Source organism: Silene latifolia, chromosome 6 (genome assembly GCF_048544455.1).
Source record: "Silene latifolia isolate original U9 population chromosome 6, ASM4854445v1, whole genome shotgun sequence".
Classification (NCBI taxonomy): Eukaryota; Viridiplantae; Streptophyta; class Magnoliopsida; order Caryophyllales; family Caryophyllaceae; genus Silene; species Silene latifolia.
In genome coordinates, this window is record NC_133531.1 from 112639806 (window position 1) to 112654073 (window position 14268).

The 14268-nt window shown below is 38.2% G+C and overlaps 2 protein-coding genes across 2 annotated transcripts; both read left to right on the forward strand.

Moving 5' to 3' along the window:
• Positions 1–8393: 8393 nt before the first annotated feature.
• On the forward strand, positions 8394–12837 carry LOC141588497 (uncharacterized). The gene is made up of 6 exons (XM_074409937.1): positions 8394–9205; positions 9281–9530; positions 10932–11826; positions 11945–12352; positions 12435–12565; positions 12694–12837. The coding sequence occupies exons 1-6, from the start codon at positions 8394–8396 to the stop codon at positions 12835–12837; spliced, it is 2640 nt and encodes an 879-aa protein (XP_074266038.1).
• Positions 12838–13014: 177 nt separating this feature from the next.
• On the forward strand, positions 13015–14258 carry LOC141588498 (putative mitochondrial protein AtMg00310). The gene is made up of 2 exons (XM_074409938.1): positions 13015–13698; positions 14193–14258. Exons 1-2 carry the CDS (start codon positions 13015–13017, stop codon positions 14256–14258), a joined length of 750 nt encoding a protein of 249 aa, XP_074266039.1.
• The last annotated feature ends 10 nt before the right edge of the window (positions 14259–14268 follow it).

Sequence of the window (14268 nt, forward strand, 5' to 3'; positions counted from 1 at the left end):
AATGCAATGATATGAGATGAATGCATGCTCTAACTAAATGCAATTCTATATGACATATATAACAAATGAATGCAATCTATACTACACTAGATGATGCATACTCTATGTTAATGCTTAGGTCACCTATGATCAAACCTCCCAAACCGATTTAAGCATTATTTCTAGTGTAGAAAGAAATAGGTTTGGTTATTAGTGACTATGCATGAATGCAATTTTAACTACATGCAACTAACTACATGGGACATGTGAGATATATTACAATGCAATTTATACTATATGAGCTAACTAATGCAAATGCCATATAGAATATAATACAAGAGCCTAAACTATATGATTACTATAATGTATGTCACTTCATGGTTCAACCTCCCCAAACCGATTTTAAACACTATTTCTAATGTAGGAAGAAAGGGGTTTAATCATGAGGTAATTACATAAATGCAACTATACATGAGAGATAGGGAAAAAAAAGGTTCTTATAATCATTGTAGAAGATGAAGATGGTAGATAGGAGACGTACATAGCAATGACACGAGCCAAATGAGAGAAAAAGTGATCTGCTCGAGTTGTTTTCAACTCGCTCGAATTGGGGCTTGACTAGCTCGAGTCATTTTTGATCCGCGCGGGTTGAAGATTGGGACCCCCGTTATCTCAAAAAATCGCCCAGATTTTGAGGCAGTGAAAAATCCTTCTTTCCTTTGGTTTCAACTCGCACGAGTTGAGGTCGGGCCCCACGGATTTCAAGCAAATTTTGACCCAATACCTTTTTAATGATAAGAAAGATGTGCACAAGCCCAAAATCTCCATTTTCTTCATTTCTTTACATTTTCTACCTTCTCATTTTCATTAATTTCCTTCAAAAAGCTCAATTAAAATATGAGATCCCTCCCTTTCATCTCTCATGCAACAATTAAATGAATGAATGAATGCAAAATGACACTAAATGCATATATACAAGTTTAATGGTTATTGAGGAACTCCATCAAACCTAAGATTTTCAATAAATAATTTCATAGAAAATTATCAGTAGCACTCAAAGCACGTAGAAGTTGGTCAAATTATTGGGAGTGAGATATAAATAGGTATGGATAGCAACACAAGATTATACAATTGAATAAGGCCCAAGTAATCGACCGAACAAGCATGTGAAGAACATTATGACAAAAATCATAAGAGATGTGATGGATGGAAGGAACGTGAAAAGAGTAATTTAACATATCACTCAACTCGTCCTCCAAATAGTCAAAGTCACCACACTCAAGGCATGTACTCTCATTATCATCCAAGGTGACTTCAATGGTGTCTATTTGGGGTTCCCAAATGCCCTCATATTCCCCATCCCATCAAGGACCATTATCAAAGGGGTTGTCATAATAAGGCTCACCAAGCTCAACACAATTGTCTCCCTCTAATATGTCATCCTCAAAGGGTGAGTTTTCACTCAAGCTCACATCCATCTCACTCTCACTTTGCCCATTAACATCAAATTCCATGGAAGTTGGGTTCATTGTTACACAAGAAGAGTAGGATTATGGTATCCAAGCATTGGTTTCACAATCAAGAATGTACTCCTCATCATCATCACTCTCTTCATCTATCACTCCATCTTCCCAAGGAGGGGCAAATTTGTGAATATAGTAGGTTGGCTCAAGGTTATAGGAAGGTGTCTCATTCTCACAAATCTCATTTTCATCATAGTTTTCCACAATGAATTTTTGAAATGTGGTTATCGCTACTATCATACCTTCCTTGGAACTTTCAAACATGTCATGCACAATTTGCTTAAGACATTCGGTGGCCATGAACTCAACAAATTCCCAAAATTCCTCACAACTCATCTCACAAACCCTACCACCACTCAAGTGAAATGCTAAGGTGCGGGTTTCAAGGTTCATGCCATTATAAACAACATAACAAGCTTCATAATTGGAAAGAGTAAAACCATGATGCCAAGCATGAGTCATATAACCTTCAAATCTTGCAATATATTTATCAAATGACGCATTTTCAAATTGACAAAAGTTTAAAGTAGACATGTTGAACAAATAAAACAAGCAAGTACAAGAAATAAAATTCTCAAGAAACCAAGATCCCTCAAGAAGAAGCACAACTAAAACTAGACGAAAGAACGATTCAAATACACAACACCGTCCCCGGAAACGGCGCCATTTTGATGAACATGTCGTTGTACACTCTCAAACACATTTATACCCAACTACTAGCATAGCAAGCAAGTCGGGGTCGAACCCAAAAGACGGGGGTACTCAAATTGTTCAACTTAATTGTAGTTGCACTAGGTTTGTCACAATTGGTTAGGTTAATAATTGTAAACTAATAAAAGCAGTGAAAGTTAAACAAGCAATAAAATAAGGGTGTGAACAAATGATAAATAATACTAGGGAATCATGGGATCATAGGAGAATCATGGTGAGATCATACAAACAAGTTTCATAGATGCAAGCAATTATTATTGTTGGAATCAATTTAGTGTATATCTTACGATTTCTAGGGGAAACTTAGGTCTCGGAGCCGAGTCGGTCAAGACTGTACAACTCCTACAAGTCGACTTGGTTTTCCCTATTCATGGTGATATAACATAAATGAGTCCTAGGAAGGTTTGGGTCCCGGAGCCGAGTCGGTCAAGACTGTACAACACCTACAAGTCGACTTAATTCTTCCTAATCAACTATATGCATGGTCTTAACAAGTCTTGAGTTGGTTTATGTCTTACAAGTCTTGTTGAAAGGATAAGAGAAACATGCTAGGTTGTCAATCGAGCATTTCATCAAACATGAAATGTACCAATCGTTGGTTGGCGCAGTGGTAGCATGGGGCTGCGCTTGGTAGGGAGGTCTGCGGATCGATCCCCCACAACTGCGATTGGGAGGGGTTTAAATACCGTAATCCTTGGACACGCCCCGAAATCCGGATTAGTCGGCCCAATGTGGTTCGGATTACCGGATGGTTTAGACCAAAAAAAAAATCAAACATGACATGTGCATAAGTTAGAAAACAATAAGCAAGCATTCATATGAACTCATTAAGCATAAATCTTTCCCATGATTAACTCCCCTAATCCCCCACTAATTCCTAGTTAGGAGACTACTCACTCATGATCATGGAAAACATGCTAACAAGGGTGTCAATCATATTAACAAGTCTAAACACGATGAAGGAATAAAACACTAAACAGGATTAAGTAAAGAGTAGAAAAATTGTACCAACTTACGATGATCAAATAGAAAGAAAAGAATAATAGAAGAAAACTTGATTGATTGATGAAGAGTTGTCAATTCTCCAATAATAACCCAATAGTTTTCAATTACCCAATAAGAAATCTTTAACAATAATTAAGGAAAGATTAAAGTGCAATTTTGTGGAATGATTGAGATTAATCTATTCTAATCTACTCCTAATCTAATCTAAGAAAGCTTAATCTAAACTAAGGAAATATAATCTCCTCTAAATACAAGAGGGGTATATATAGTAGTACAAGGATTAGGTTAACTAAGGGCTTAAATGACGATTAAGCCCCTTGAAAGAGGATTAGAGCCTTGCAAGTCCCAGGAGGAACCCCACGGATCCATGATTGAGAAAATCTCTCTGCATGAGAATCCGGGCGACATGGAGTGGGGTCGGGCGTCCCGACGGGTAGCTTGTCTTTTTGAGCTCGGATTGTAAAACGGACGTCATTTCCTCATCCGAACTCCTATTGGAGTGATTCAAAAGTCTAGACCACTTGATTTTTCGACACCGTTTCATCTAGCATATTTTTAGAGCCAAACAAGCAACTCTTGGTTTAGTTGCAAGCAATTTTCTCTTGTAATGGCTCCCTTCCAATCCTTGGGATCCTTCACGGGTCGTGGGGATCCTTAGTCATTACCTAATTACTTGTTTTATTGACTTAGGCCTTTAGTATTAGTATCCTCTTTGGTGCTTGATCATTAGATATTATCAATTTAGCTTCGTTTCACTCCGTTTAGGCAAGGTGACTACTCCTCTCCTACAAAGGACACAAACCTTATAGAACATGCATAATAGGAAGCTAAAGACAAGAAACGACCCTAATATATACTAAAAAGCATGGGAAATAGGCTAGGTAGGAGACTAAATGTGCGTAAATACGAGTCACATCAAGGATCATCCGTTTATAGTAAGTGTTACCTTTGGTCTGGATCGGAGGAAATATATTATTTGATCCATATAGTCCAATTTAGTCCGGTCCACACACTTTTTTGGTCTAGACCGGATCAGACCATTATAAATATGGTCCAGTCCATGCCTCCGTGGTCCACCATTTTACTGTTGTTTGATCTTCAGTCCACATACTTTGGTTTGGTCCAGCCCGATCCCAGATCGATGAACACCTGTAATTAGGTTATCGGCCTGATGTAGTCTTAAATACCCCGCAAGTGGACGAGTTTCATTAGCTCGTTGCGCTAGGTGAGGGTCGAACCACAAGGAGTAATAAGTACTAATCAATTTTAATTTAGTGTTTAGCTAAATCGATCTAAGTTGAAGTTGGTTTGTCAAACAATCTAAACAAGCCAAAATGAGATGCAAATTAAACTAAATGAAGACAATTAAATAACTATGGTTGTAATTCAATTATAAAAGAGCTTAGGACCCAAACTTTGCCGATAATTGCGTTTACTAGCTTGATTCCCCGTTAACTAGTCATTAAGGTGATGTCTAAGGAGGAAAACGCCTCTAAGTCGCCAAGCACCTCCCTCTCGGGTTTGTGCTTGGACACTAGCTATCCCGACTAACCCTCCTCTCGGATGCGAAGGTGGGATTCCCTAATTCAATACCCAATCTCCCGAGAACAACGTTATTCCCAAGGTAGCCTAGTATTGATTAAAGTCATTAACCCCACGTCAGTTTCCAAATCATCCTTCATCCTCTCTCGAGAGATAAATTAAAACTTAAGACTTGAGGTGCCCACCCATTTTTCTCCCTCTTGGTTTCAACCTAGGTCGACAACTAAACCTAGACAAGGTAACCCGATTCCCAACCTAACTGGTTCTCACCAATGGTCAAGGGTCAATAGTTAACACTACCCACAAATAAGCCTCAAAGATAAATAAAATCCTCCAATCAACCCTTACTAGCACCCCAACAACTAATCAAACAGGATTCAATTAAATAAAATTCTCATGTCGAGGATTAATCGAGTCCTAGTTAAAGGATTACTCACTAATCATGGTGTTTGTGCAAGCAATATTATCAAAAATGGAAACTTGGTTGTTAAACATAGACCTGGAAAAACGGGTCAACGAGTCGGGTTCAGGTCAGACCAATTCGGGTCGGGTAAACTCAGGTTTATTACATAATCGGGTTAGTTTGAGTCGGGCCAGGTCCTTTCGGGTTTCCGGGTTATTTCGGGTATGTTTGCCGGGTAATTTTTGGGTCAAGCGGCTCGGGTTGTTTTATGCCGGTCACTTTCGTGTCAATGACTAAGAGAAAAGAAGGCATTTCAAGTCTTTTGGGGTCAATTAAAGTTATGTTTTGTCGGGTCATTTTCGGGTTGAGGGGTTTCAGATTGGGTCATTATGGGTCAGGTCTTTTACGGGTCCATGAAAGTTTGGGTCATTTTCGGTTCGGGTCGGATCAATTCGGGCTTCAAAGGGTCATTCGAGTGTGGTAGTTCGGGTCGACCCGGGTCTCGGGTCAGCCTTTTCGGGTCGGGTCAATCAGGTCGGGTTGATTTTGCCAGGTCTAGTTAAACATGGTAAAGGTAGTATTTTTAACTAATAACGTGTGATTAATACAATTATGAAGATAGATGATTAATTAAACTAAAATTAGACAATAATTAAGCCTAATGATCGAAACTTGGAAGACAAGTAAACTAAAAATTCAAATTTTAGAGAAACTAAAACTTGCAACTAAAGAAACTAAAGAGAAATAGAGAACAAAAGATTACCCAACAAGGAGGAACAAGCTAAAAACAGGAAATAAGAACGAGCTAATATTGAATCTTCAAAAAAGGATGAACATCGATCCACAAATTACAAATGAATTATTTGAGTTTCTCTTTCTAGAATGCTAAAATATGAGGTATAGAGATAAAATCTCTGAGGTTGATGTTTATATAGTAGGTTGATGTAGTTTAGAGGTAGGTGAATCTCGTGTAGTCGAAAGTAGGGCACGGATGTCAACCCACCATGCGCACGGTGAGTAGGCTTGGCCTCTGATGTAGAATGGCATGGTAAGACCACTGTGCGCATGACTCGTAGTGCAAGGTGCCTTGGTCCCTGATTGTGAATCGCACGACTATGATAATGCCATCAGAAACTTCCTTCTTTTTCTTATTTTACATGATTTCTTCACTCAACTCGGTGTGTGGGTCGGTAGTATGGCCCAAGGGCCACTTCTTGCCATGCTACAAACTTGTTGGGCCAAATTACTACGTACAAAGCACCAAAACAACAAAAAACAGTACCATTTCCCATATAACGGGTTATATTCATTTATGGTCAATTAATCAAGAAAACTCACATATGATGCATATTTATAAGGGATAAGCAAATGTTTTAGGTATGAAAATTACGTAAATGACTACGTTATAACCATCGATGTAAAAAAAGGGTCGGTAATTTACACATTTAGCCTGTAATTACCGACAGTTGGTCTTGTTACATTTACCGACTGATCTTACATAGGTTTGGTCGGTAATTTACTGACCACTTTTTATTTACCGATTGAAATCGGTCGATGAGTCTCATTAACGACCGAATGTTTCTTCACTCGATATTCTTCATACGATAAATCACCTATTTCTAGTAGTATACATTGGACAAAAAATGTTTATTCTTACTAACATAACATCATATAGTAATTAACTAGATACACCAACGGCTAGAGAGAGAAAATGCTAGAGAGAGAAAAACCTTAAAAATCACAAAAAAATCACAAAAAAATTGAAAAAACCCTAAAATTCTGTGCAGCTTGGGATTGCTAATGGCGAGATCTTCTTCCCCTGCACCAAAAAAATCTACCTTTCAAACAAAGAATAAGTTTTCTATATTGAATCCTGATAATGATTTTGTGTTAGTTGGTAAGTCGAAAGGAAAACTTAAGAGTATGCACTCTCTTGTTGGTATTAACCATTTAGATCTTAATGATTTGGCCGAAGATTTACCTGAATCAAGTGGTTCTCTTGACACTATCATTGAGGAGCCTGAGAATGTAGAGGACTTACTCCAATTTTCTGCTGCTGATGTGAAGGACGAGTTGGACTACTGGCAGAATTCAGTCTACTGCTTTATCCTTGGAGCTAACCCTCCTTGGGAGATTGTTGAGGGTTTTATTCGAAGAATCTGGGCTAAAAATGAGGTAGATAAACTTTCTTTTCTACCGAATGGTGTTTTCTTAGTTCGTTTTAGATCTAAGGCTGCAAAAGATGTGGTGCTCAAACAGGGTCATTTTTTCTTTGATAATAAACTACTTATTGTTAAAGAGTGGAATGAAAATGTGGATTTAGTGAAGCATGATGTTAAAATTGTCCCTGTTTGGATCAAAATACTGAAATTGCCCTTGAAATTTTGGGGAAAATGCTTGCCTAAGATTGCTGGATTAGTGGGTGAATATGTGAAGAGTGATGGGGAAACTACTAATAAAACTCGACTTGGGTATGCACGGGTTATGGTGGATATTAAGATTGGCCAACATCTACCTGAGACCATTAAATTTTTTGATGATCTGGGTGAATTGGTCACTCTTCATGTTGATTATGAGTGGAAGCCATTAATTTGTGGAGCGTGTAAAGGATTTGGACATGCCACGGAGGAATGTAAGAGAGTCCAGGGGAAACTAAAACAATCTGGACCTGCTAAGAAAGTAGTTAAAGTAGTATGGAGACCTAAACCTGCTCCCCCTGCTAGGACTAATCCTATTGTATCCTCTGTAGTCTTGCCTTCTCCTGCTCCCAGAATTCGAGAGGATATCCCACTCCAAACACCTGTGACTTGGCTTAAGAATGGCACGTATACTTCAGGTCCTTCTCCTTGTAAGACAGATAATCAGATTTAGCAGGCAAGAGTTAATTGATGGAGGTTTTAGCACTCTCAAATTTAGACAGAATACCTTTTTGGAAACCCTGAATAGTTCTTCAACTCCCAAAGTTGGAATTGGGACAAGTGGTAATGGTCCTCACCATGTGGTGGGGAATGAATAGCTTTGGATTCTGGAATGTCAGGGGTCTGAATAAGCCTTCTAAACAAAGATTTGTTAAGTGGTTCTTGCATATGCATAAAGTAGGTTTATTTGGACTCCTTAAGACAAAGATTAAATCTTTGTCTCTAAATAGTTTTCTTAGTAATGGTTGGAGTATTAGCACTAATAATAGGTGGCATACTGGTGGTAGAATCTGGGTAATCTAGAATCCATCTATGTTTAAGGTTGAGTTTGAAGATTATAGTGCTCAATGCATTCATATGAAGGTGACTGACCTAGCTACTTCATTTCCTTTTCATCTTAGTATGGTCTATGCCTTTAGTGGTCTTCATGAGAGAATTGAGCTTTGGACTCAACTGTTGAAAATAGCTGGGAATACAAATGGGCCATGGATTATTTGTGAGGACTTTAATTGTGTCCTTTCTCCAGCAGAAAGATTAGGTGGTCAGACTAGTGTTGCTGAAATGGATGACTTTCAACACTGTATTTATGGGTGTGCTCTTGTGGACAGTCCTGCAGTGGGTGCATTTTTTACATGGAATAATAAGCAGGAGCCCACTGCTAGAGTTTATTCTAGATTAGATAGGGTGCTAGTTAACAATGAGTGGGTGAGTCAAACTAATATCTATGCTCACTTCTTACCTGAAGGGGACTTTGATCACACTCCATGTGTTATGAAACGTCAGAGAGTTCCATCTAATATTGTTAAGCCTTTTAAATATTTTAATATGTGGGGGAAATCTGATCTATTTCTCCCTAACTTGGCTGTTTGGTGGAATATTAGATATCAAGGTACCAAAATGTTTATTCTCACTACTAAGTTGAAAAGGTTGAAGCATCATCTTAGACTGTTTAATAGAGATCACTTCTCTAATATTGAAACTTCTTCCTGTTTAGCTCTGAAAAATCTGGAGTTTATCCAAGAGCAGCTTAGTAAGGATCCTAGTAATGTTGAATGGCTACACAAAGAGCATGTTGCCTTGGTTGAATATAGGGAGTTGCAGAGTGCCTGTGAGAGTAACTTAAGGTAAAAAGCTAAAGCTGAATGGATCAAAGATGGAGACTCAAATACTAAGTACTTTCATGGTGTGATTAAGAGTAGACATATTCAGAACCGGGTTATTCTTATAAAGGACATGAATGGTGTGGAGTGTATTGAGCCTCAGGATGTTCAGAATGCATTTCTTCAGTATTATACTCATCTGCTTGGTACTTCTACTAAGACTGTTCCTGTGAATACTAAAATTATCCAGAGAGGTGTTGTTTGTACAAGTATGCATTGGGATATCTTGTTAAAACATGGTACTAAAATGGAAATTAAAGAGGTTATTTTCTCTATCCCTGATAACAATGTTAGAAATCTATATATCATTAATTTACATATTCATATATGTTACATTTTAATTTAGTCATAAAATTAAAACTTAGATCTTATGCATGCAAACATAATTAGAAAAGGGAAGAAATCATGTTCTTTACTATGTGATTTTGGTTTTATGGGCACCAACAAGATCTCCTTCTTGTTAGTTCTTGAGCATTCCAAATAATGGATGAACAAAGATTCAAGTATAGAATCTCTCCCAAAAGTGAATATCCAAGGAATACTCTTAAAGACTAAAATAATATGATCTAGTATTAGGATTAGTCTTACTTAAAATTTTGACACAAAATATTTTTGTTCTCTCTTGTTTTTCGGTTGAGAGAGAAGAGATTAATGAGTTTATTTCTGTAGAATTATCACAAAATTGTAGAGAATTATTTTTCTTACACTAGAAAAATGTTGTGTAAAAATGATGAATGAATAAAATTGAAAAGAAAAACTCTTTTCTTTTCCCCTATGGTGGCCGAAATTATTGGCCTTGGGTAGCATGTCCAATGCCTTTTATTTTTGCTCTTCTCAAAAGCTTGTAGGGTTGCATGGCTAGAGATTAGGCTTTAATAATTATGTTTTCTCTTATTAAAATAATCAACATAATTTTTCCACTAATACTCCCTCCAATTTTTCACATACAAAATAAAATGGAAGGTCTATTTTATTTTGTCATTTGTCAATTGTGACATATGTGACATGTTACTTGACATGTGAATTTGTAATGTATTTTTAACATATTAAAAATCAACATACTCATAAAATATGTCATTTACAAAATCGACTAGTAATTCGTAATTACTTGTACCAAAACGGTTTATCAAATTATAAATTACAACGTCTTGTATTTATAGTAAATTATTCATTCAATTTCAATTCCAAATTGTTTCGTAAACAATAATTTTATCTAAGTAATAAAACAATTCAATTACTTAGACCGTATCTAATATAATCGAATTACAATAAGACACGTTAATTTTTACTCACAAAATCATCCGTCAATTTTAAGCAATTTAATTAACTCGTATCGGCATACGATTAATTAAATAATCAATTAAGAGTATTTCCCTATAGGTATGACCTAAGGGGATCAACTGATCACCACCGTCGCACGACAGTAATGTCAAACTCTAGTCAACCAATCATTACCGATATGTGTGGACCAGGTTGATCAGTAAATATTACATCACACATGTATTCTTAAAATGAGATTTAAACATGTGATCATCATGATCGACAGTTATGATCGCATTATTGTCGGAGGACACATATTCCAACAAACAAAGCTCCAGGTCCTGATGGATATTCTAGCAGATTCCTTAAGGATTCATGGAATATGATTAGGGATGATGTTTGTGAGGCTATTCTGGATGTTTTTTTGAAGAGGAAAATGCTAAAACAGCTTAATGCCACAGTCTTGACTCTGATTCCTAAATGCAAGCTACCTGCCAGTGTTACTCAGTTCGGACCTATAGCCTGCTGTAATGTGCTATATAAAGCTATATCCAAGTTGCTGAGTGCTAGATTAGGTGCTATGTTGCCTGATCTGGTGAGCCTGAACCAGGGGGGATTTGTGCAAGGTAGATCCATTGTGGAGAACATTCTTATTTATCAAGATCTAGTAAGAATGTATAATAGGCAAAGCTTTTCACCCAGGTGTGTGTTTAAAATAGATCTAATGAAGGCGTATGACTCTGTGAGCTGGTCTTTTGTGGAAGAAATGTTGGTAGCTTTGAAGTTTCCTGCTCATTTTAGAGATTTGGTCATGCTTTGTGTTACCACAGCCTCGTTCTCTATCTCCCTCAATTGTGAAATGTTTGGATTTTTTCCTGGTAGGAGAGGTCTCAGGCAAGGAGATCCTATTTCTCCCCTGCTCTTTACTCTGTGTATGGAGTATTTGAGTAGAATTTTAGAGTGTGATGTGGATAAGTTGCCTTTTCATTTTCATCCTCTTTGCAAACAACTTAAATTGACTCATTTAATGTTTGTTGATGATTTGTTGATGCTTTGTAAGGGAGATTCTCCTTCTATTCTTCTGTTGCTTAGGGCATTCTCAGCATTTTCTATAGCTTCTGGGCTGCAGATGAATTCTATGAAGTCTTGTGCCTACTTTAATGGGACGTCTGAGCAACTGAAGTCTGAAATTCTTTCTGTGTCTGGTTTTATTGAGGGGCATCTACCATTTAAATATCTGGGTGTCCCTATCACTGCTGGAAGATTAAGGAATAAGGATTGTACTGCTCTAATTGACAAGATAGTTGACAGAATCAGATCACTTGGTGCAAAAAAAAATATCTTATGCAGGAAGACTTACCCTGGTTCAGGCTGTTCTGTCCTCTATGTACAACTATTGGACCTCTATTTTTGTCTTATCCAAGTGTGTGGTTAACATAGTAGATGCTATTTGCGGGAATTTCTTATGGGAAGGGAGTTCTGAATATAGTAGAGTTCCTCTCTTGGCTTGGGATAATGTGTGTGTTAGCAAGGAGAAAGGTAGCTTAGGCTTGAGGAATGGGCATGTGTGGAATATGGATGTTCTTAGTAAGGTAGTGTGGTGGCTGGCAGTCAAGGCTGATAAGCTGTGGGTGAAATGGGTGCATAACATCTACCTAAAAAGAACCCACTTGTCTGAGTATGTCCCTGCTGGTGATATAGGCTGGCATTGGAAACAAATTTATAATGTTATTCATAATATTAAAGATGGGTTTGATGGTGATCATTGGACAGTGGGGAATGGTGTTTTCTCTACTTCAAGTTGTTATGAGTTCATGCGGGCTCATAAGGAGAAGGTTGAATGGCATAGAAGTGTGTGGAATAGCTGGGTGGTGCCCAAACATTCTTTTATTGGTTGGCTGATTTGCCATAATGCTTTGTTGCTGAAATGCAGGCTGTTCAGGTTTAATATCAGCTCTGATGATCAATGCTGCAATTGCCAGAAATCTACTGAAACTTCAAAGCATTTGTTCAGTCATTGTGATTATGCAGATGCAATTTGGGCTAAAACTGAAAGCTAGCTGGGTTGCAAGCTAGGGACTGCGGATAGATTGAATAGTATCAAAAGCAAAAGATGGTCCAAGATTAAGAAGAGAACAATTACAGTAATTGTTCTTGCTGTCTGGTACTATATCTGGTACCAGAGGAATTAGGCGAGGATAAATGGTATTCTTATGCGGCCTGAATGGGTGGTAAAACAGATCCAGACTGTAATCAAAGAAAGACTTAGTAATCTTGTTCCCTTCCCTCTGAGGATCAGGGATAAGGAGTGGCTAGCCAAGGTAGACCTGCATTAGTTTGTGTTAGTTATCAGAGTTATATATTGTCATATGTAACTAAAAACTTTGTATTGGTTGGTTGTTTTTTAATGATAATGCTTACATTCTACCATAAAAAAAAACATCATATAGTAAACTAGGTAATTAAAAAGAAAATAAGAATAACCATTTGTTTATAACTAAATTAAAGAAAATATGACTAGCAAGATTAATTCAATGCTGGCACATTTTTGGTGGGCTGGGTATAAATATGGAAGGAGTACTCATTGGTGCAATAGAAGATTCCTTAGTTTACCAAAGAGTGCTGGTGGGCTTGGGAAGCGGAATATTGAGTGCTTGAATCAAGCTTTGCTGGCCAATCAAGCGTGGCGAATTATTTCGGGTCAGGATTCCATGTTTTGTAAGGTTTTTAAAGCCAAATTGTTTGGCCGTGAGGGGTGGTATGCGGGAGTAGCTCCTACACGGCACAATAATGTCTCCTGGGGTGTACGGAGCATTCGTTATGGGATGGAGCTCATTTTGCATAATATTGCTTGGAAGCCTGGGATTAATTCTAATCTCTCGGTGTGGAACTCTTGTTGGATGAATGGTGAAAGGCCAGAGCCAGATGAAAATGTCATGCTACCAGAAAACGCTTTTTTAAAAGATCTGCAAGTGAAGGATTTACGGTTGTTGGATGTGAATTGGGATAAGGGGTCCCTCTGCTTCTTGTTCACGCCGGAGTCGGTGGATAAGATTTTGGCCATTCCTCTTTGCCTTTCGCAGGTTCGGGACAAGGTGTACTGGAAACATACTAGTAATGGGCTCTATTCAGTAAAGAGTGGTTATGGTGTTGCATTTGCGGACTATATGATGATCCATGGTAGACCTGGCAAACGGGTCAACCGGGTCGGGTTCGGGTCGGGTCATTTCGGGTTTCTCAAATTTTCGGGTTAGTTCGGATCGGGTCAGTTCATTTCGGGTTATGGGTCTATTTCGGGTTTGTTGGTCGGGTGTGTTTCGGGTCAAGCGGGTCGGGTTAATACGGGTCAGGCCATTTTCGGGTCAAAGATTAAGAGAAGAGAGGCATTTCAAGTCTATTAGGGTCAATTAAAGTTATATTTTGTCGGGTCATTTTCGGGTTGAGTGGTTTCGGATTGGTCATTTTGGGTCGGGTCTGTTACGGGTCCAAGAAAGCTCGGGTCATTTTCGGGTCGGGTCGGGTCACTTCGGGCTTCGGGTGTCATTCGGGTTCAGCAATTCGGGTCAATTTCGGGTCTCGGGTCATCCTTTTCGGGTCGGGTCAACCGGGTCGGGTTGATTTTGCCAGGTCTAATCCATGGTACCACTAAGGATCATGATCGAATAAATGAGGCAGGAGTGTTTTTCTGCAGGAAAATACTTTGGAAATTACCGGGGCCGAGCTCTTGGAAGGTTTTCTTGTGGCGACTTTTGACTAACTCACTGCCG